Raw genomic sequence first — 22,914 nt, forward strand, 5'->3', positions numbered from 1 at the left:
TGTATACAGTCAAAGTAGTCTCTTTACACGTACGGTAATCATCATGCCAAGCAACGTATTAATTCATTCAGGGTAGCTTCATATTATAGCCATGTAACTTACTGGGTGGTATTTGGTGGTAACATTAACGTTACACACAACTTGGATTTAACTAACTGAATGTGTTAACATGAGCTGGCTATAGGTTAACGTTAGCTAACAGTATCACTGCCACTAACGTTAACATTACTGGACCTATGTTTGTCAGTCTGCTGTTAAACGACTCCATGAGGTGGTTGTTTCCGAGTGTGTCGCGCTAATATTTTGTCTCCTGGGGGATTTTTAATGTTTGTCAACATCATTCACTGATAATGGTTCCTGAAAGTCTTGATATAAAGTTCTGTAAATAGCAGTGATTAATTCACTCTTTTTCTTTCTTCGATTGGCAGGGCTGACCCCCAAATGGACCGGCGGAATCTAGCTGTCTTCATGGAAGTAACTTATCACATACTGATGCTGCTTTTAGAGTAGGCTATCCGTTCAAAAATAAAGTAAACTGTCAAATAAATAATTATGTTGAACTGTTTTATTTCATTGCATGGCTGTTGCCCATTTTCTCTCAATGCAACCCAAATACTGGGTTTGGAAAACCCGACAACTGGTAATTCAAACACATACACACACACACACACTGGAGCAGCACCCTCTCAGTGCTCAGGTACTTCCCTGATACACACACACACACACCGGAGCAGCACCCTCTCAGTGCTCAGGTATGTCTTGATTTTCAACTTAAGCACTACCATATCACTGTACCATATCTTCTATAAGCGCTGGGACCAAGGTGTCGCTTAGCAACAAGGTTAAGGGCCTACAGTCAGGTTTGATCTTTAGTAAGACAACTTGCTAAACAGGTTTGCCTCTGTTAGGATGTCGTCACCCTCCCTAACTAGCCCCTCCACTCTCTGTAATATCTAAACAGATTTCTCACTCTCTACTACTGTCCTGTTTAACACCTCCTCAAAGACACACACACACTTTCTCTTTTTCTCTCTCTCTCTCTCTCTCTCTCTCTCACACACACACACACACACACACACACACACACACACACACACACACACACTCACACACTGACACATACACTCTCTCTTTCTCTCATTTCTCTCTCTCTCTCTCTCACACTCACACACACACACACACACACACACACACACACACACACACACACACACACACACACACACACACACTCACACACTGACACATACACTCTCTCTTTCTCTCACCCCCCCCCCCCCCCCCCCCCCTCTCTCTCCCACACACTGACACACCCTCTCTCTCTCACACACACACACACACACACACACACACAATGACACACACTCTCTCTTTCTCTCACCCCCCCCTCTCTCTCTCTCTCACACACACACACACTGACCCCCCCCCTCTCTAAATCATCTAAACTAAACAGGTTTGTCTGCCTGAGGCCCATCTCTGTCAGGACATCTCCAACCAGCTATGACACAGGAAAATATTTTTTAACATTTTTTAATCCTTAAACAGGCAAGAGTGAAAAAATAGTAGTAAAGAATAATTGTATGTTACATTCTGTCTCATTTGTACCTAAGGAAAACATTTCCACACTCATTTTTGAAAATTTTTGGATTTTATGAGTTGTATCTCCTGAGATACGTTGCCCTATTAAGGTATAAAAATAATCAAAATGGTGAAACTTTTCTAGTTTGTTAGTTACAGTTTTGTCATAACTCCCTGATGCATTTTTGCATTCAGAATAGCCAAGAGCGTGGATATCTCAATCGGAAAATTAAACAATATCGGGTGCCTATGGACAAGGTGAACCCAGCCTGATCTGCCTGCTATTTATTTTTTGATTTCATAAAAGATTGAGCTTGGTCTGGTGAAAGCCAGACTAGCCATGGACCTCAGTTACACAATGCAAGGGAACATGAATCAGCCTATATTTGCACGAACAATAACGGACAACAGCTCTTCAACTTTGGCCCGTTAAAATGTGTATGAACAGTCTAGCGACGCATTTCATCAAGGCCCATTTGGACATGTCAGTTATTTGCACCTCTGTGTCACGGACAGAAGACGACCCAAGAGCGCAAGTTCAAATTCAGAGTCTTTTTATTGAAGGGTTCAGGGGGGAAGAGGAGTGAGAGAAACGTGAGGTCTTGGAGGTTCCGGTTCCAGGGGTGCTAGGAGTGCCAGGGGTGTCAGGGGTTCTCGGGGCTCAGGGGAACCCACACACAACAGCAAGGTGAACAGCAAGCAGTGGTACAGACCAGGGCTAGGCACTAAACGTGGTGAGAGACAGAAGGCAGATTCGAGTTACCGGGGGGACTGAAGATCGGAGAGTAAACGAGAAGATCCGGAAGGCGGGTCGGGATAAGCGGGGCGGTAGAACAGGGAGGCAGTCAAGAAAGGATCCGAATCACAGGTAGGAGTCAGAGAGTAGACAGGCAGGCAGGCAGGCAGGCAGGCAGGTTACTGGTACAGGTTTGAAGACGATCTGACAGGGCTTGGCTGAAAAACAGGGCTTTATATACTGGGAGAGGTTAGTGGAGAAATGCAGTGCAGCTGGCAGAGTAATAGAGCAGAGTGGGGCAAGGTGAGGATGGTGAGTGGGAAATGCAGCGCAGCTGGCCAGGTAACAAGAGCAGAGCAGGGCGGAGCCAGGTGGAGCTCGTTAGGCAGAGTAGAGAGAGAGTGAATCAATAAAGGTTGTTGCCCGGGAGAGAGAATGCTCATGACAGGACCCCCCCCCTAAGGGACGGCCCCAGAAGTCCCAAGAACAACATCATGCCGGGAGGGTGGAGGGGAGCAGGCGGCGGGTCAGAACTCCTCCGAGCGGTCCGAGTGAGCATCCTCATCCTCAGCTGGAGGGTCACGGTTGGGAGACAGGACAGGTACTGAGACAGGATCAGGGTCCGGCACAGGACAGGAAGCCGGGCGGGCAGGACGGCTAGGGACCCCTCTGGGACGGCCCCTACGGATTGCAGGCTGATCAGGATGTAGTCGGTGGAAGTCAGTGATGAGGGTCCGGTCCACTATCCTCCTGGCCGGGATCCAGGTCCTCTCCTCCGGACCATATCCCTCCCAGTCAACGAGGTACTGGAGACCCCTACCCCGTCGCCTAGAGCGGAGCAGCCGCCGGACGGTGAAGACAGGACCGCCATCTAAGAGGCGCGGAGGAGGCGGCGGCGGAGCCGCAGGGACCAGGGGACTTTCATGGACCGGCTTGACCTTGGAGACGTGGAAGGTGGGATGGACCCGCATGGAAGTGGGCAACTGAAGCCGAACCGCCGTTGGACTGATGACTTTCTGCACAGGAAAAGGACCAATGAAGCGAGGGGCCAGCTTTCGTGATTCAACCCGCAGCGGCAGATCCCGGGCAGACAGCCAGACCTTCTGACCAACCCGGTAAGTAGGTGCTGGGGCCCTCCGTCGGTTGGCACCGACGGCGTAGCTGGTTCCTGACTTCAGGAGCATAGTGCGAGCCTGGGCCCAAGTGCGGCGGCAGCGGCGGGCATACGCAAGGGCAGACGGACAGGTGGCATCCGCTTCCTGGCTGGCAAACAGTGGGGGTTGATACCCGTAGACACACTGAAAGGGGGAGAGCCCGGTGGCGGAACTGGTGAGTGAATTATGGGCATATTCCACCCAGAGCAGGTGTTGAGCCCAGGCCCGGGGATCTTGGGAGGCCACGCACCTCAGTGCCTTCTCCAGCTCCTGGTTCATGCGTTCAGTTTGGCCGTTTGACTGCGGGTGGAATCCAGATGATAGGCTGGCGGTGGCCCCAAGGAGATGACAGAACTCCTTCCAAAAGGTTGCTGAGAATTGCGGCCCCCGGTCTGACACTATATCCTGGGGTAGGCCATGGATACGAAACACATGTTCCAGGACCACCTGGGCGGTCTCCTTAGCAGAGGGTAGTTTAGGAAGAGGCACGAAGTGGGTCATCTTACTAAAGCGGTCAACAATGGTAAGGATGACTGTGTGTCCGTCAGAGGGCGGAAGACCCGTAACAAAGTCCAGTGAAACGTGGGACCAGGGCCGCTTGGGTACGAGTAGGGGTTGCAGCAACCCAGCAGGAGGCTGGTTGGGGGTCTTGTTTCGGTTACAAGTGGGACAAGCTCGGATGAATTCTTGGACATCCCGTCTCATCCGCCGCCACCAGAACCGCTGGCGGACCATATGAAGGGTGCGAGTGATGCCGGGATGACAGGCCAGACGGGATTCGTGCCCCCACTGGATCACAGGTGACCTGAGATTTGCTGGAACAAACAGACGGTTGGGGGCGCTGGTGCTTGGGCCAGGCTGGTTCCGAAGAGCCTCCATGACCTGCTTCTCGATCTCCCAGGTGAGGGCCGCTACGACAAAGTGGCTGGGAAGAATGGGAGCTGGCATGGCGGTGATCTCGTCCTTCTGAAACATCCGGGAAAGGGCATCAGGTTTGATGTTGCGAGATCCCGGGCGGTAGGAGAGCGTGAAATTGAAGCGGGTAAAGAACAGAGACCACCGCTGTTGACGGGAGTTCAGCCTCCTGGCTGTTTGGATATACTCCAGGTTTTTGTGGTCTGTCCACACTACGAATGGTTCCTTTGACCCCTCTAACCAGTGCCGCCATTCTTCAAGGGCGAGCTTGACGGCCAGCAGCTCGCGGTTCCCAATGTCGTAGTTGCATTCGGCTGGGGTTAGCCGACGGGAGTAGAAGGCACAGGGGTGCATCTTGCCATCCTCGGCTGCTCTCTGAGAAAGCACTGCACCCACTCCCACGTCCGAAGCATCTACCTCCACCACAAACTGCCTTGGATTTGTTGAACACCTCTTTCAGGCTGTGGTAACAGGTCGGAACATTGGATATGTCGGGGGTAGCGCTAGATATTTCCCGATGAACGGGCAGGGTGGCCCCCCTTAAACAGGTCTGGTGACAACTCCTTCCCCACGAACGGACTGTTCCTGTCTCCCAGTCGATGTGGGGGTTGTGCTGACGGAGCCACGGGTATCCGAGAATGAGTGGTTGGCCAGGTGAGTGTAGGAGGTGAAACTGGATGGACTCTTGGTGGTTTCCTGACAGCAGAATTGTCACAGGGGCTGAGATGTGAGTGACCGTGCCCAGATGATGTCCATCCAGGGCTCGTACAGGAATGGGTTGTGCCAGTTGATGATGGTTCACGTCCAGTCGCCGTGCAAGCTCAGGGTCCATGATGTTTGCTTCGGCTCCAGAATCCACAAGGGCGGCCAACGTATGAGTCGTGTCGGAAAGCTGAAGGCGGAGATGAAGCAGGGGTTTTCGAATGGAGGGAGACTGAAGACTTGTTGAGCTCACCCGGATCTCCCCTACACCTGGTGAGCTGCGGCTTTTGCCGGACAGGTGGCGACCATGGTGATTTTCACCACCACAGTAGAGGCAAAGGTTGGAGGTTAGACGGCGCCGACGCTCCTCGGGAGTCAGAGAGGCACGGCCAATCTCCATGGCCTCAGGCTGATTGAGTTGGCCTTGGGACTTGACAGGCAGGGGCTGGACAGAGGAGGTATCGACCCGAGTGCGGATGGCAGGTTGACTGAGACGCCCCTTCTCCCTCCTCCGGGTCTGTATACGGCGGTCAATGCGGACGGCAAGGTCAATGGCGGCATCAAGCGTTGAGGGCGGGTCATGAGAAACAAGCTCGTCTTTGATATAGTCCGCCAAGCTGTGGAGGAAGGCTTGCACCAGTGCCTCTGAGTTAAACGAGCTTTGACTGGCCAGGGTACGAAAGTCAATGGAGAAGTCTGCCACTGTCCGATTGCCCTGACGGATGGTGAGCAGAGCTTGTGACGCTTCGGCTGTTGGCGAGCCTAGATCAAAGACCTTTAACATCTCCTCCTCAAAGGCACTGAAGGAGGCACAGGCTGGGGTTTGCCGGTCAAATTCCGCCGTTCCCCACAACCGAGCTCGGCCGGTGAGATGGGTGATGACATACCCCACCTTGGCTCCCTCCGTTGAGAAGGTCCTGGGCTGTAGTGCGAACTGGATTCGGCAGCTGCTCAAGAATGGTCTTACTTGCTTTTGGTTTCCATCGAAACGTTCCGGGTTCCCAATCTTTGGTTCAGGAGTGTGGGGATCTGGTGGCAGCACTGCCGGTGGTACAGGAACAGAAGAACCAGGGGTGGGTGCAGGTGGAGTAGCCGGGTTTGAGAGTAGTTGCAGGGCTTGGGCTAGCAGTTGTTGCTGCAGTTGGAACTGTTGCTGCTGCTGTTGAAGCTGTTGCTGCTGGAGAAGGGAAGCGATGTCGCCAGCCATCCGATTGATGTCTCCCTCAGTGCGTTCCAGTCGCTGTAGGGCAGTCATCTCGGGCTCTTCCTCCATAGTGGTCAGGGAGTGCGCTGGGTCCATGATGGTCAGATCGTTCTGTCACGGACAGAAGACGACCCAAGAGCGCAAGTTCAAATTCAGAGTCTTTTTATTGAAGGGTTCAGGGGGGAAGAGGAGTGAGAGAAACGTGAGGTCTTGGAGGTTCCGGTTCCAGGGGTGCTAGGAGTGCCAGGGGTGTCAGGGGTTCTCGGGGCTCAGGGGAACCCACACACAACAGCAAGGTGAACAGCAAGCAGTGGTACAGACCAGGGCTAGGCACTAAACGTGGTGAGAGACAGAAGGCAGATTCGAGTTACCGGGGGGACTGAAGATCGGAGAGTAAACGAGAAGATCCGGAAGGCGGGTCGGGATAAGCGGGGCGGTAGAACAGGGAGGCAGTCAAGAAAGGATCCGAATCACAGGTAGGAGTCAGAGAGTAGACAGGCAGGCAGGCAGGCAGGCAGGTTACTGGTACAGGTTTGAAGACGATCTGACAGGGCTTGGCTGAAAAACAGGGCTTTATATACTGGGAGAGGTTAGTGGAGAAATGCAGTGCAGCTGGCAGAGTAATAGAGCAGAGTGGGGCAAGGTGAGGATGGTGAGTGGGAAATGCAGCGCAGCTGGCCAGGTAACAAGAGCAGAGCAGGGCGGAGCCAGGTGGAGCTCGTTAGGCAGAGTAGAGAGAGAGTGAATCAATAAAGGTTGTTGCCCGGGAGAGAGAATGCTCATGACACTCTGGTTAGATGTAAAACAGCATTTCGTTTCAGACTACTGTTACTTAATTTGTGCATTAACAATAACGTTTCAGACTACTGTTACTTAATTTGTGCATTGACAATAAAGTATCACATGAACTAAAGATGACTTAAATCTTATGTAGAAGAAGAAACATTCACAAAAAATCCATCCATCCAAAAATGACCTTTGTTTTTGATAGCTGTTGAAAACGGCATGGAACTGACAGATGTTTTTGTTTATAAATAAATAAATAAATAACATTATGCTGATACCTTTTGCTTTTCCCAAATACAATGTAGCCTACAGGTGTAAGTGACCTTTCATCAATCCAGTTGCAATGGATGAACTTTGAAGAACTGCCCTACTTGTGATTGTTATAAAACCTTTACAATCTCTAAACAATGCTACATCTTCTTTGGCTATTCTACAATCTATTCACCTTTTCAGCACCAGTAGGCTACTTTCTGTGCAGCCGCACACACACACTCAGGCATGCCAAACAAGCATACACAAAAGTTTCAAGAGTGGGGGATGGAGTAAAAGATGGAGACAAATTGAAGTGTGATTTATTTTCGCGGAACGGATGTACAGGACTAAGCGGCGGTCATATTTTGTACCGCTATGCGGTACATCTAGTTATAGTACTTTGTGATCTGCATAATTACTAATATCTAAACATATTTAGTAATTTGAATACATCATATTGATATTTAAATTATTAGGTTACACTTGTCTTTAATATCATCACATTTGTGGTGTTTAAAGGTGCTGTACTGACTAAGTCCTAAATGAAGTCTAGTAATGGTTGCTAATACAGCGGATTAAGTTTAGACGTGCGCCCAGTGCGCTCGAACATAGCAAACAGAGAGTTCATTAATTGTTACAATTATCTCGCAGATTTATTTTACATCCATATATCATACAGTGGCAATAACTTTAACTCATAATACATGTAACCAAAATAACAAACCAAATTGCTCACCACAAAGGCTAGGCACAAAGGCACAGTCAAAAACTGTTTGCTTCCCAAATTAGCAACACCTGTGTCTGGGTTTCCTGTAGGTTAAATGGCCTACCTGGGCTGACCCGAGGTCGGCTGAGCCACAAAGCACATACAGCCCCCTAGTGGCACCGAGCAAAATGAAATAAAATAATACAAAATGAATATGGCTCATACACTCCAGCCCCTAATTGCGTCTGCCAGAGCAATTACCCCAAATTCAAAAGAGCCATAAAAAAAAAAAAAAAAAATAGTTACCAATAGAACCAATTACTCTTTAGCTTCATTAAGCAAGCATATTTTGGTTATGGGTCGTTCAATGATGTTTGTCTTGGTCTTCAAACGAACCACACGTACCAGACCTCTCTTATCAGGGAAGGTTTCCAGGACTCTTCCTAGCATCCATGACCCACGTGGTGCTGTGGAGTCCGCAACCATGACCAGGTCTCCAGGAACAAAACTCCTCTTCTCCTGGTTCCATTTTTGACGCTCCTGTAAAAGTGGTAAGTATTCGCGGATCCACCTCTTCCAAAAGAGATCTGAGATGTACTGTGTTTGTTTCCACCTTCTCCTTGCGTAAACATCCCCTTTGTCGAACAGTCCTGGTGGGAGAACTGGTTTTCCTTTGAGGAGTAGCAGATGGTTTGGCGTCAACGCCTCAAGGTCGTTGGGGTCCTCCGACAGCCTTGTGATGGGGCGATCGTTGAGCATAGCTTCAGCCTCACAGAGCACTGTATGGAACCCTTCGTCATCCAAGGTTTGCTAACAGCGCACAAAATCTTCCTGATCATCCATATCATGCGCTCCCAAGCGCCACCGTGATGTGACCCAGCTGGAGGGTTAAAGCTCCACTTGATTCCCTTCTTGGACAAGGCTCTTTCAATGCGGTCGTGATTCAAAGAGGCTAAGGCTTCTCGCAGCTCCTTTTCTGCACCCACAAAGTTGGTGCCATTGTCGGATCTCAAGTGCGAGACTTGTCTTCTTTGACAGATGAACCTTCGCAACGCGTTGATGCATGAGTCTGTGTCCAGAGAATAGGCCACTTCCAGGTGCACGGCCCTGCTTGTCATGCAAGTAAATACTACTCCATACCTTTTCACGATGCTATGCCCTCTTCACGTCAACTGGCCCAAAGTAATCTACGCCAACGTTAGTGAATGGCGGAAGATCAGATACCACTCGCTCTTCTGGCAGGTCTGCCATTTTTTGCTCAGCGGTTTTCCTACCATGGAGCTTACAGATGAGGCATGCCAAGTTCCGTGAACTTTCGTTCATGGGGGGCCTTACAATAAAATAATTTATGTGTACATTTAGTGACCGTACACCAACAGAGTTTTCTGTGAATATCTTGAGAACCGTAGGGCCTAGGATGACCAATTTTTTTGCGTACGTTTGCCTCTAGGGGTCATGTTAACCCATTCCATATGCACACATGTGCATAAACAGATACACACGCACACAAATACATTCACAGTAATCATACGTATGACACATACTCACACCGTAGACATATGTACGCATGCATGCACATGCACACACACAGGCACATACGCAGGCACACACACAAGCACGCACACACATAAACATAAACATGTACACGCACACATGCACACAATTCAAGAATTTCTCATAATTATGAACAGGCAAGATGGGGGTGGGGTTGTATAAAATGAATTTTACATGTGAAATCTATGAACTAATCATGTTTTGGTACTTGTTGTCTAGCAGATACCAGTGAAAATTGAGTGTGCATAATGCAATTTAGTGAGACAGTTAGAATCATATATGCCTTTCAGCGTGATTTTATTTTTGTGGAAAAAATGTGCTGGACTGGGCGGCGGTCATATTTTGTACCGCTCTGCGGTACATCTAGTTTTACCTACTCTAGGCTATTGATATAACTTAAGATTAACATAGCCTACCTGCAGTAAAAATCAAGCTTCAAGAAGAAATGGGAATTACATGTCATGCAGAAATCATCCTACCCTTATTAGACGTTCTCTGCGGTAAACTACAGTCTTGTCCTTGTAGGAGGCGTAGTGTCTTTCCAACCCACTTTAGATTAACTTCCAACAAAATTACGTCTCACTGCAACGATGCGCCATCTGGTGGACAAACGACTATGTGACGCCAATACTGGAAATGCAGCCAAATTATTATGATGAATATTTTGTTTTCCTTTAATTTGTAATTATGTGTCGGCCGTTCTAATTGCAGATACTGATGGTATGTGCGTGCCTGTGTGTGTGTGTGTGTGTGTGTGTGTGTGTGTGTGTGTGTGTGTGTGTGTGCACCACCATCTACAGGCCAATGAGTGTACAGTCACTAAATATACACATAACTTAATTTTTTTAGACCCCCCATGGATGAAATTCTATGAAACTTGGCAAACCCCCAGAGAATGTCAGGTTAATCAAACACATAACATTTGGTGCAGTTCTGAACATCTTAACTGAAGAGAGGGGCGATTAAAGCAGAATGATGTTGCATTTTAATTTTTTACCGGGGGAGTGCAAATCCAAATGAGTGATTATGGGCTAGGTTGATGTGGGCCCTTGAGATCAACATACCATAAAAAATGTCTTCATCCTCGGTGCCACGGTTCAGGTAGTTATTTAGGAAAAACTGCATTTTTTGGGTTTCGGGGGGCCCAGCGCGGAAGTCTAGTGGGGCTACATACCCACCAAATTTCATATGCCCCGGTGGTTCGGTGTCCCGGGTATCGTTGACCAAAAATTCAGGAAGTAGATGACAATCCCTATAAATAAATGTTCAAAAAACTAACAAATCAAAGAACATCTTTCTGGGATGAGATCATAGAAGAGATATCTGGTGTCTCGCAATGTTTATTTCTATGAGTATGGAAATGCACCATAGTTTATCTTTTATTTCTTTGCATTGTGCAGGTTACATTCATAAATACATTAGCCTACATAAACAGAATATAGGAACAGGAAAATGTCTCGGATCCATTGTTTTTTGCGACTGCAAGATTGGAAGCCTAATTAACAGTCAGTGATGGTGACTTCTTCTATTCTGTGCTATACAACTGTCCGTGCGGCACACCATTATTCAACATAACTTTGGTTGAAAGATTACCGGAACATCCGGTTCCGGCGCCGACGAGAGTGGCAGCACGTCAAGTAGCTCTGTGTCTGTTTTTTTCTATGTTTTTTGCTTACTTTTTACTTCGCAACTTTTTAGATTTATACACACTTTGAGGAGTGTTTCTTTATTCTATCCTATGGATACGGACATATTGCAACGCTCCAGCGGCAGCAAACTTGTGTACACAAGGAATCAGCTGATCGCACTACGACGGAATGCTGGCTGTGTTCGCGACAACATCCCAGAGGAACTGTGGTGCTTTCAGGGTTGCAGAGCGGGAGTAAAAGTGAAGATGAGGCGTCAGGAGAAGAAATGGAGATACAAGCCCTCAGTTCCATTGATTGTGATGGGAAACGTGAACTCACTGGCTAACAAGACTGACGAACTGGCTGCCCTGGTAAGAAACCAGAGATTATACAGGGAATGTAGTTTGCTATGCTTTACGGAGATGTGGCTAACTAGCCATATCCCCACTTCTAACGTTGAGCTGCCCAGCTTCAGTGTAGCTCGTTTGGACAGAGAAACTTTCTGGCAAAATGAAGGGTGGTGGACTGGTGCTGTACATAAACAATAGATGGTGCAACCCCGGACATGTTACAGTGAAGGAAAACTGTATGCTGCAAGGATGTGGAGTTATTAGCGGTTAGTCTCCGTCCGTACTAAATGCCGAGGGAGTTCTCGGACGCAATTGCTGTCTGTGTTTACGTTCCACCTCAAGCTCTCCCGGATACAGCATGTGACGTCATCCACTCCACAATCGCAAGGCTTCAAACCCAACACTGTGATGCCTTTTTTGTGATCTCTGGCGACTTCAATCACATAACGCTGGATTCCACACTCACAAATTTCTACCAGTTTGTTGACTGCCCTACAAGGAAAAACAGGACAATAGACCTCATGTATGCAAACTTAAGGGATGCATACAGTGCAAACCCCCTTCCCCCTCTGGGAAAGTCAGACCACAACCTCATTCATCTCCAGCCAATGTACAAGCCCAAAGTACAAAGGCTACCAGCTGCCACACGCACCTTCAGAAAGTGGACACCTGGAGCTGATGAGGCTCTGAGAGACTGCTTTTAGTGTACTGACTGGAGTGTGTTACAGAATGGAGAGGACTTAGAGGAGGTCACACAGTGCACAACTGACTACCTGAATTTCTGTATGGACATTGTTGTTCCCACCAGAACTGTACGCTGCTTTCCCAATAACAAGCCTTGGATAACCAGCAGTGTCAAGACCCTTCTTAATAGGAAAAAGATGGCGTACAGAGAGGGGGACATGACAGAGCTGAGGCGCGTGCAAGGGGAACTCAAAGTCAAGCTGAAGGAGGCTAAGGAGGACTACAGAAGGAAGGCGGAACAGAAGTGGCAGGAAAACAACATGAAGGAGTCATGGGATGGCATGAAAATTATAACTGGCCTGAAGAAGAGCAGCAGCTCTGTGGAGGGGGACCTGGACAGGGCGAACCAGTTGAACCACTTCTACAACAGGTTTGAAGGTTTGACTGCCCTGCTTCAGCTCCAATGGGAGTGGTCTGTCCACCACCCCCTGCAGTCTCAGGCACTGCTCTTGTTTGCGTGCCTGCCCTACCCCCACCTCCCAGTCTCTCCAGCTCTGCATCCGGGTGACACCCAACGACCTAAACCATCACCACCTTATGCCCAACGACCTAAACCATCACCACCTCACACCCTGCCCCCGCCTGACTCCTCCTTGCCTGTGCCTGCTGAGGCGTCCACGACTCTGGCAGCCTTGACAGGGACATCAAGGAGGTGGTCATCCCCAAGCCCCCACCACCACACCCCCTCAACACCAGTGCAACACTCACCTCCACCATCACAGGATATTGCACCCCTCCCCCACAACAACGAACAATGAGGCGACAACGACCTCAGTCAACAGCCATCAGATCCCAGATGCACCCCTCCCCTACACCCCCCATCATCACAGCAACTCAAGTGAGCGCTAAACTAAAGAAACTGTACACGAGTAAGGCAGCGGGGCCTGACAGACTGTGTCCAAGGCTACTCAAGGCCTGTGCTGCTAAGCTGGGGGAGCCATCATGTCTCACCCCTGTTCCTAAAAAGCCACATCCTAGTGAGCTTAATGACTACAGACCTGTCGCTCTAACATCACATGTGATGAAGACAATGGAGCGACTCGTCTTAGGTATGCTCAGACCCCAGGTACGCCATGCACTAGACCCGTTACAGTTTGCATACCAGGAGAAAGTGGGCGTGGACGATGTCATCACTTATCTTCTACACAGGACACATTCTCACCTGGACAAGGGAAAAAGTGCTGTGAGAATCATGTTCTTTGATTTCTCAAGTGCTTTTAACACAATCCAACCCCTCAGACTGGGAGACAAGCTCTTGCAGATGGGTGTGGACGCTCACCTGGTAACCTGGATCACAGATTACCTGACAGAGCGACCACAGTTCGTCAGACTGAAGAACTGTCTCTCTGACACTGTGATCAGCAGCACCGGAGCGCCACAGGGAACTGTGCTCTCTCCAGTCCTGTTCACCTTGTACACATCTTCCTTCTGCTACAACACTGAGTCATGCCACATGCAGAAGTTTTCTGACAATACTGCAATTGTGGGGTGTATCAGGAACGGGCAGGAGGAGGAGTATAGGAACCTGGTGGAGGACTTTGTGCAATGGTGCAAACTCAATCATCTCCAACTCAACACTTCAAAGACCAAGGAGATGGTGGTGGATTTCCGCAGGTCTAAAGGCCCACTCTGCTACCAGTCTCCATTGATGGGGTCAATGTCGAGGTGGTAAGCACCTACAAGTACCTGGGTCTCCACCTGGACAATAAACTGGAATACAGTTTAACAGTGTTGGTCAGCCAACACTGACACACTCTACAAGAAAGGGCAGAGCAGGCTGTACTTCCTGAGGAGGCTGCGGTCCTTCAATGTGTCCACCAGTGCAAGCTCCTCAGGATGTTCTACCAGTCTGTTGCCAGCGTCCTCTTCTATGCAGTGGTATGCTGGGGAGGAAGCACAAAGAAGAAGGATGCGGGGCGACTTGACAGGCTGGTAAGGAAAGCTGGCTCTGTAGTGGGAGCTGAACTGAAGTGCATCACTTCAATATCTGACAAAAGGACCCTGAACAAACTGATCAACATCTTGGACAATGAGTGTCATCCACTCCACAACACTATTGTTAAGCAGAAGAGCCTGATCAGCTGGAGACTTCGCTCACTACCTTGCACAACAGACAGACTGAGGAAGTCATTCGTCCCCAGGGCCATTGAACTGTTCAATGCTTCACTTAAGGGAAGAGGAGAAATAGACTTCTCTGCATAGTCTGTTTGCCTCTTCACCACCTCCATGTCTTGAACTGTCTGTCCACTAGCCACTTTTTACCACTGTCTTCTGCCTCACTGTTTGCGTGCTATATTAGCACATATGCACAACCCCTCCCTCCATGCCACAGCCGAACTGTGACCACACTTATACCTTCTTAATATAGTTATTTATACATAGATATATAGACTTTATTCTTGCACTGTTGCACTGTTTGACTTACTCATTTGCACCATCACCATGACACTCATTCACAAAGAGCACCTTACCTTACCTTATGCACAGAGGACCTCAGGCTCAGTCCTTGCTTCAGTCATGGCAAGCGCACCTGATTGATTAATCACCCACTATGTGGAAACTGTTTTTTAGAATTGATTTAGATTACGTTTTTATTTAGTATAATTTGTATTTTAGTATATTCTTTATCTTCTGCAGTCCTTATTGCTTACTGTATGTTGTCTGTATGCTACTGTGACCTTGAATTTCCCTTAGGGATCAATAAAGTATCTATCTATCTGTCTATCTGTCTATCTATCTCTATCTATCTATCTGTCTGTCTGTATATCTATCTGTATATCTATCTGTATATCTATCTGTATATCTATCGTATATCTATCGTATATCTATCTATCTATCGTATATCTATCTATCTATCGTATATCTATCTATCTATCGTATATCTATCTATCTATCGTATATCTATCTATCCATCTACAGAAGCTAGGTTTAGCTGTGACAATATCCTGGGTAATATCCTAACAGCTAATGCTATTTTACACAGTAAAATCCACATTTGAAAGCCTGGTCATCAGTTGCCAGTTTGTATGGCTAGTTATTATGACCGCAGCGAAGCGGCAATCATATAGGTTTAGTCAGATTTTTTTTTTTCTTTTTTTTTCTTTTTCGCATGGCCAATTTTCCGTCAAAGATTCCCGGGACACTAAAAAGACCTGGGTGCACGAAACTTGGTGAGCATGTAGCCCCACATGGATAGCATGGAACTATTGTTTTTCTTTATGATCTGTAGCCCCCCCGCTGGACTGGACCCCCTGAAAGGAGGGTAGGGCAGACACAGTTTTCTGTGAATATCTCGAGAACCGTAGGGTTTAGGAAGACCACCTTTTTTTTGTATGTTGGTCTTAAGGGGCTATGTCAACCCATTCCATAACCACTCATTTATTTCATGTATAGCGCCACCTAGTTAAAAACGAAAAAGCAAAAATGAGGTGTTGTAATCGCAGGTATCTGTGACCTAACATGGTCAAAACTGCACAAAATTGGAAGTGTAGGATCGCTATGAAACCCTCTGAATGCACGCCAAGTTTCGTGGAATTCCGTTCATGGGGGGCCATATAATAAATGAAACACCAACTGGCCTGTTAGTGGCCGGACACAGTTTTCTGTGAATATCTCGAGAACCGTAGGGCCTAGAAGGACCACCTTTTTTGTGTATGTTGGTCTTAAGGGGCCATGTCAACCCATCCCATTACCACTCAATTCATGTATAGCGCCACCTAGTTAAAAATTAAAAAGCAAAATATTAGGTGTTGTAATCACAATATCTCTGGCTGACATGGTCAAAACTGCACAAAATTGAAAGTGTAGGATCATTATGACACTCTCTGAATGCATGCCAAGTTTCGTGGACTTTCGTTAATGGGGGGCCATACAATAAAATAATTTATGTGTACATTTAGTGACCGTACACCAACAGAGTTTTCTGTGAATATCTTGAGAACCGTAGGGCCTAGGATGACCAATTTTTTGCATATGCTTGCCTCCAGGGGTCATGTTAACCAATTCCATATGCACACATGTGCATAAACAGATATTCACACACACACATACATACATCATAACCCCCCCCCCCCCCCCTCGGTTTTTCAGCCAATCAAATGACGACTGTCGTGCTGGCTGTCCGAATGATCAGCAGCACAAATGAGTTCGCTGAAACATTGGTGGGGACAATTTTGTCATCTTAAAATTTTGATTAGGACTAGTCAACCTAACAACTTACAGTAGCTTAGAGGGTGCACCCAACTTAGGATAGACCTGTTTTACTACGGTAAGATTTATGAATTGATATTTGTATATTACTATTTATATCTGTTATTAATGTAATCTTTGTACAATTTGCACTGCTTATTTAATAAAACTCACGTTTTATATTTAAATACAATACAGAAATGTACTAGTACACCATTCACGTGTTCTGAGTCATTGCATTGCCACCTTTTACCTCCAGCAGTCTAACATTGAAATCTTCTGATAGAACTGGTCCAGACACTCTATAAGACTAATTTAGATAATTAAACAATATTTTCTGAGCCGAGTGCTACAGTGATTATATTCAGTCAGTCATTTGTATGGGAGAAGTCTCTGCTCTTTCTTTTTGGGAGAGTGAAATTGTATACTGCGGTCAGTGACACACAGCTCCTTCCGTAATGGAAATTTGCTTGGGATTTGACTGCTGTGTCTGGCCATCAGGGGGGTATTCCAGAAAGGAGGTTTAACAAAATCTCTGTCTAACCCTGATCTCTTTGACGTTTGACTTCCAAAACAGCTGATATCTATGGATTAGTTCAATCCATCTTTGAGCTTGTTTACTCTGCCCGATGACTATGAAAAGCCTTCATCAATGGAGCTCAGAAATGACGAGTCGCCATGGCAACTGGTAATTAAATGCAAATTAATTCGGCTTGTGTCGGACTGATAGAGGAGAAAATGGCAACCCATGTCCAATAACAGTCAGTAGGAGGGAGGATATAGGGAGAAACGCTGGGTTTGTTCAATAAAATGTGCTAGGTACCGGCTATGTTCACTGAGTCAGTAACTGTAGTAACTGATTAAAAGTTTGAGTTCAGTGTCTTACTTGGTTCAGCCGTGGCCTACTGGTTAGCGCCTCAGACTTGTAACCGGAGGGTTGCCGGTTCAAACCCCGACCAGTAGGCACGGCTGAAATGCCTTTGAGCAAGGCACCTAACCCCTCACTGCTCCCCGAGCGCCGCTGTTGTTGCAGGCAGCTCACTGCACCGGGATTAGTGTGTGCTTCACCTCACTGTGTGTTCACTGTGTGCCGAGTGTGTTTCACTTATTTACGGATTGGGATAAATGCAGAGACCAAATTTCCCTCACGGGATCAAAAAAGTATATACTTATACTTACTTATACAAACCTGTTTGTTGGATGTGTTTGATCCGTGTTAACAACAGGAAATGCATGTGTGTGTGTGTGTGTGTGAGAGATGGAGGGTGAGAGAGATAGAGAGGGAGGGTGGGTGGAGAGAGTGTGAAAGATAAACTGTTTCCGAAAATGTTCCACTGCGAACATGTGAGAAAGACTGCTTCTCAAAATGCCCCAAAACTGAACCATAAAAAGAAAGAAAGTGAAAGGTAGAGAAAGGAGTGCATGGAGAATAATGAGAGGTAGAAAAAGGAGTGCATGGAGAATAAAGAGATGTAGAGAAAAATACTTATACTTGAACAGGAAACCCAGAGTTTCCCTCTGCTCAAGGTTATTAACAAACTCAGATGGAATAGTGGTTACTCCTGATGTTACCTGGGTAAGCCAGTAAACTTGCTTTGTATACCCCTCAGGAGGATGTAAGTGCAAGCATGGGGAAAAGTGGGAGAGGCAATTGAGGAATTTGACCATCAGATAGAGGATTACCACCCATTACTATTGCTCCAATCAAAGAAAACTTAGGGCTGCCTTAGTGTCTTAATATTTATTGACATACTATGCTTCAGCAACAGCAACATATTCAGCATGTTAATTGAAAACATGATGGTACAACACATGGATGCTTGGTCAGAAATCAGGACCACTTGTCACATTTCAATGCACTGGACTTTCATGTAACGTCATGTATGTGCAATGCAATCTCAGGTGTTGCAATTTGTAATGTCAATGTGAGCCGTTCATACAGTCTATGTACTTTTAATTTCCATTTTGAAATGGGAAAACCAAAATCGACAAACATCTTGAGAAAAATAACCTGTTATCCGTTCTTTGTTTTGACAATACAAACGGAAAGCAGAATATGACCCATTATTTGATTTTACATGCTGTGCTTATAAATGGTAATCGGGAGACTTGCCTAGCAACTCTCTCAAAAGATAATTTTGACTTAATGTAATTAATTAATTGCAGTATGGAGAAACGACATTCAACCGGGGCAAGCTGATGAACGTGGGCTATGCAGAAGCCCGGAAGCAGTATGACTACAGGTGCTTTGTCTTCAGTGACGTGGACATCGTCCCCATGGACGACCGAAACTTCTACAAGTGCTACAGTCAACCAAGGCACCTTTCTGTGGCTATCGACAAGTTTGGGTTTCGGTAGGCAGAATCAGTTTGACGTGCTGTACGTGCCATTTATTGTTTGTTTGGGTCCATCAGGGATGCCAGGGAGTTCAACCGGGTCAACTATATTTCTGATACTTATGTCATTATAATATTTCTTATTTTTCCAATTGCCAAGGTGTTCCTAACAACATAGTTATCTAACATAATCACATATTTTGAGATACACAGATATGCAGAAAATGTCAAGCGCTTAGCCTGATCATGAAACTACCCTCAGCAGCTGTTTTTTATTTTTCTTCTGATGCTTGAGTAACCTGCATTGTGTTGAACCTGTGTGATTCAGCCCTGCACACGCCTGGAGGTTTTACTAACGTTCCACATGCACACAGATACTAGCTGGCAGCCGTTACACTCACCCCCCTTAACCTCACGCCAGGACTAGAACCCGCGAAACAGCAGCACCTCGGATCAGGAGTCGAGCGTGCTGACAATTGAGCTGAAAGCCCAGGCTGCTAGCTCTCATGCCAGCAGCACTCTTGATGCATTGGGGAGTGAGGTTTACTAACGTTCCACGCGCACACAGCTACTAGCTGCCATCCGTTAGACTTGCTGCTACCTTTCATTAGAATAAACTTTCAAATATTTAACATTTCACAAGAGTAATATTATCAAAAAATGTCAAACATTATAAAACTTTGCTGCTGAATTTTTCTGCCATTATTCAAGGCTGCCATACATGCAGATCTTTGGTGGTGTGACGGCGCTGAGCCTGGAGCAGTTCACGAAGATCAACGGCTACCCCAACAACTACTGGGGTTGGGGAGGAGAAGATGATGACATCTCCCAAAGGTAGACAAGACAGAGCTGAACACGAACACACGCACACACACACACACACACACACACACACACACAGCCACACAATACAAGCAACGGCTACCCTAACAACTACTGGAGTTGGGGAGGAGAAGATGATGACGTCTCCCAAAGGTAGACAAGACAGAGCTGAACACGAACACACACACACACACACACAAATACAGAATAAATCATGCTGTTTGTCATCCCTCTAGGGTCTCCATGAGGGGCATGTTCATCTCCAGGCCTGATGGTCAAACTGGGAGATGCCGTATGATCAAACATCATAAGGAGGCTCACAACGCACCCAACCCTAAGAGGTAGATTTTGCAGTCACACACACGCACGCGCGCACACAGACATGTACAGTGGGCAGTGCTTCAACTTGGCCAGCTTCCCTCGTGGTCCGCGCACCGCGGGATCATGCAGTATCACGCGACTTTAATTTGTATTTTTCCAGTGACGCTGCAACAACCCAAACAACCGGCAGATGTCTCAAGTGAGCAGGGTGTCTCGTGAAAAAAAATGGAGCCTGGAAAACCCTACACAGACTTCACTACAGACTTTAGCAGACTGGTTTAGAAATAATTTAATAGCCAGAAATATGCCTGCCCTGCCCTAATAAAGAAATATTTGGTTAACTGTTAGTGAATCCCGTTTGCAGCCGTAGAAGAAACGCAGGACAAATTAAACATTATGGTTTTCTCCGAGTGCAACGATGATAGACAGATGATAGACACTCTGTTATCACGGAGTTACAGGCGATAAACGATTTTTGATGGTCACAAGTTTACTTCATTAGCGTTTATTTTTTTGATTATTAAAGAGTGTTTTTCATTTAAAGGCTTGACTTCGTGCTTATTCAGTAGAGCATTTAGTGCTCTTCCCTATCCCAGACGTTCACATTGCATTTTTGTTTGTAATGGATGCAACCGCGAGATACGCTTGTCATAGGCGCCGATACCGTGGGTGCTCGAGCGACAGAGCACCCACGGAAAACATTGAGCACCCACGTGTGCCAGCTTACAGTCCCGGCTAAATTTACATTAATATAACCCTTAAACAGGCAGAAGTGAAAAAGAGTTGAGAAAAATCATTTCATGTTATTTGTCTCTTTTGCCCCTAAGAAAATTATTCCCACACTCATTTTTGAAATATGTTGTATATTTTGGATTTTATGAGTTGTATCTCCCAGGATACGTTGCCCTATTAAGGTATAAAAAGAGTCAAAATGGTAAACATTTTAATGCTTTATTTCATAAACAAAACTGATACAATATTTATTTTCTTGGTCATTTATTTCACAAATATGATTTTTAAAATGGATTTCATTCAATATTTCATCAAGTTCTTCTATAATGTATGAATAGCAACATACTTTAAAAAACGTTTTTTTTTTTAAATATATTTTTAAAAATTCAAGTTAAAAAAAAAAAAACCTGATGATCACACAATGGCCCATTTCCTCTATGAACTGTCAAAAGGACAAATCTTATACAAATATTTTAATGTTTTATTCTAAATAGTAATATTTTGTTTTATATCTTGTTTTTAAAATAACCGATCAAATCAGTTCTAACATTGATTTAGTTATGTTTCAACTGATTGAAAAACACAGAATGAACAAATGAACAAGTAAGAAATGCAACACTTTGCTCTCACTTCCTGTGAAACTTTAGGAAGCAGTTTTGGCATCCTGGCGATTATAGCAGCCATGCATTGTTAATGGACCAACGGTGGGACTTTGCAGGGGTACGGTACAAGGCCACTATCATGTCCGCAAGATCTACTCCGCCCATGTGGACGTTGTATTGTGACACAATGTTTTGGACAAGGCACTGCGACTTTTGTTTTCTGCTCTTTGGAGAAACGCCTGACTTCTTTAACCGGGCTTATAGCAGCACAGGAGCTAGCTAGAGTGACCGCTTTGTTGTCAACCCATTTCACCACAGCCACTTTTGCCTCATTATCCACCCTGTAATCATAGCTGCCCTTTCCTTGCTTCTGCAGGGCACGGTCATCCTCAAGGCTGCATCCTGTCAGCCTGTTTTTGCGAATGGTTCCCAGACTCTGCAAGCCTAAGGTCTCTTTTAGATGCACAATGAGTGGTATGGATGTGAAGAAGTTGTCAAAGTAGACAACACATTCTGATGGGTTCTTGATTGTCTTGCAGAGTTCAACCACAACACTGGCCCCAACTCCTTTGATAGTACCCTCTCCTGAGTGAAATGTGCTTTTTCCAGTGTATGGCAGGAAATCATACACTATCCCAGATACAAGTGCTCGAACAAAGATCTTGAAGCCCCAATGGTGAGGTTTGCTCGGAAGATATTGTCGGAGGGACCCAGCCTTTATTCCCTTGTAGGGAACCATCATTTCATCTATTGAGAATTGGTTCTCACTCTCAATTTCAAGACATTTCTTTCTTACATGCTCCAGAACTGGTGTGACTTTGCAGAGACGATCCTGGGCAGGGTCAGACATGTCGTTATCTTGAAAGTGGATGAATCTTGAGAGGCATTTAAACCTTTTAACTGGTATCCCATCAGCGACCTTGGGAAAACGTGTGGCCTCTGCCCAATAATCATCCATAGATGGCATTTTCACCACTCCCATGATTAACTTAATGCCAACATATGACTTGACCTCATCTACAGTGGTGTTAATGCTGCATCCAATCTGTTGACAACTGTAGAGATTTGTCTGTTCAGCAATAAGATGGAAGAGATTGTCATTGAAAAATCTGGCAAAGTAGCTACAAGGAGAAGACATCTCATCAGGTGCTCTGAATTCTGTCTGACTGGCTGAGGATTGGTGCTCAAATCTTTTCTTCCTCCAACTGTATAAAAAAACACAGGTTGCGCACACACACACACACACACACACACACACACACACACACACACACACACACACACACACACAGTTATGAAATTAGTTAACTTGGTCATTTGTCAGTATTTGTGTACATTAATCTGCCTCATACCAAAATACTAGCAAAATATAGCCGTTATAAACTCTAACAGTGTTGTGCTGTGTGTATAAGACAAGGGAAATTAAGTTTTAGCGAGCCATCCACACCAATAAGGGACAGCATATTGGTTAAGATGGTTTGCCTGCTCACTTCAGTAAATATGACCAAATGTCCCTCCAATGAATGCACTGTCACCTAAACTCCTTGGCTTTTTTGGGAGCTTGTTCCATCGCCTCTTCCTCCTCCTCCTCAGCATAACTATTT

General features: G+C 46.2%; 1 protein-coding gene across 1 annotated transcript in view; it reads left to right on the forward strand.

Annotated features, from left to right (window-relative positions):
- LOC121719528 (beta-1,4-galactosyltransferase 1-like) overlaps positions 1-22,914 on the forward strand; it is a 31,114-nt gene that overhangs the window by 2,896 nt on the left and 5,304 nt on the right. The window contains exons 3-5 of the mRNA XM_042105249.1: positions 18,664-18,851; positions 19,545-19,667; positions 19,892-19,996. Coding sequence (XP_041961183.1) covers positions 18,664-18,851; positions 19,545-19,667; positions 19,892-19,996 — 416 coding nt within the window. The remainder of the gene's footprint in view (positions 1-18,663; positions 18,852-19,544; positions 19,668-19,891; positions 19,997-22,914) is intronic.

Source organism: Alosa sapidissima, chromosome 9, assembly GCF_018492685.1.
Source record: "Alosa sapidissima isolate fAloSap1 chromosome 9, fAloSap1.pri, whole genome shotgun sequence".
Taxonomy (NCBI): Eukaryota; Metazoa; Chordata; class Actinopteri; order Clupeiformes; family Clupeidae; genus Alosa; species Alosa sapidissima.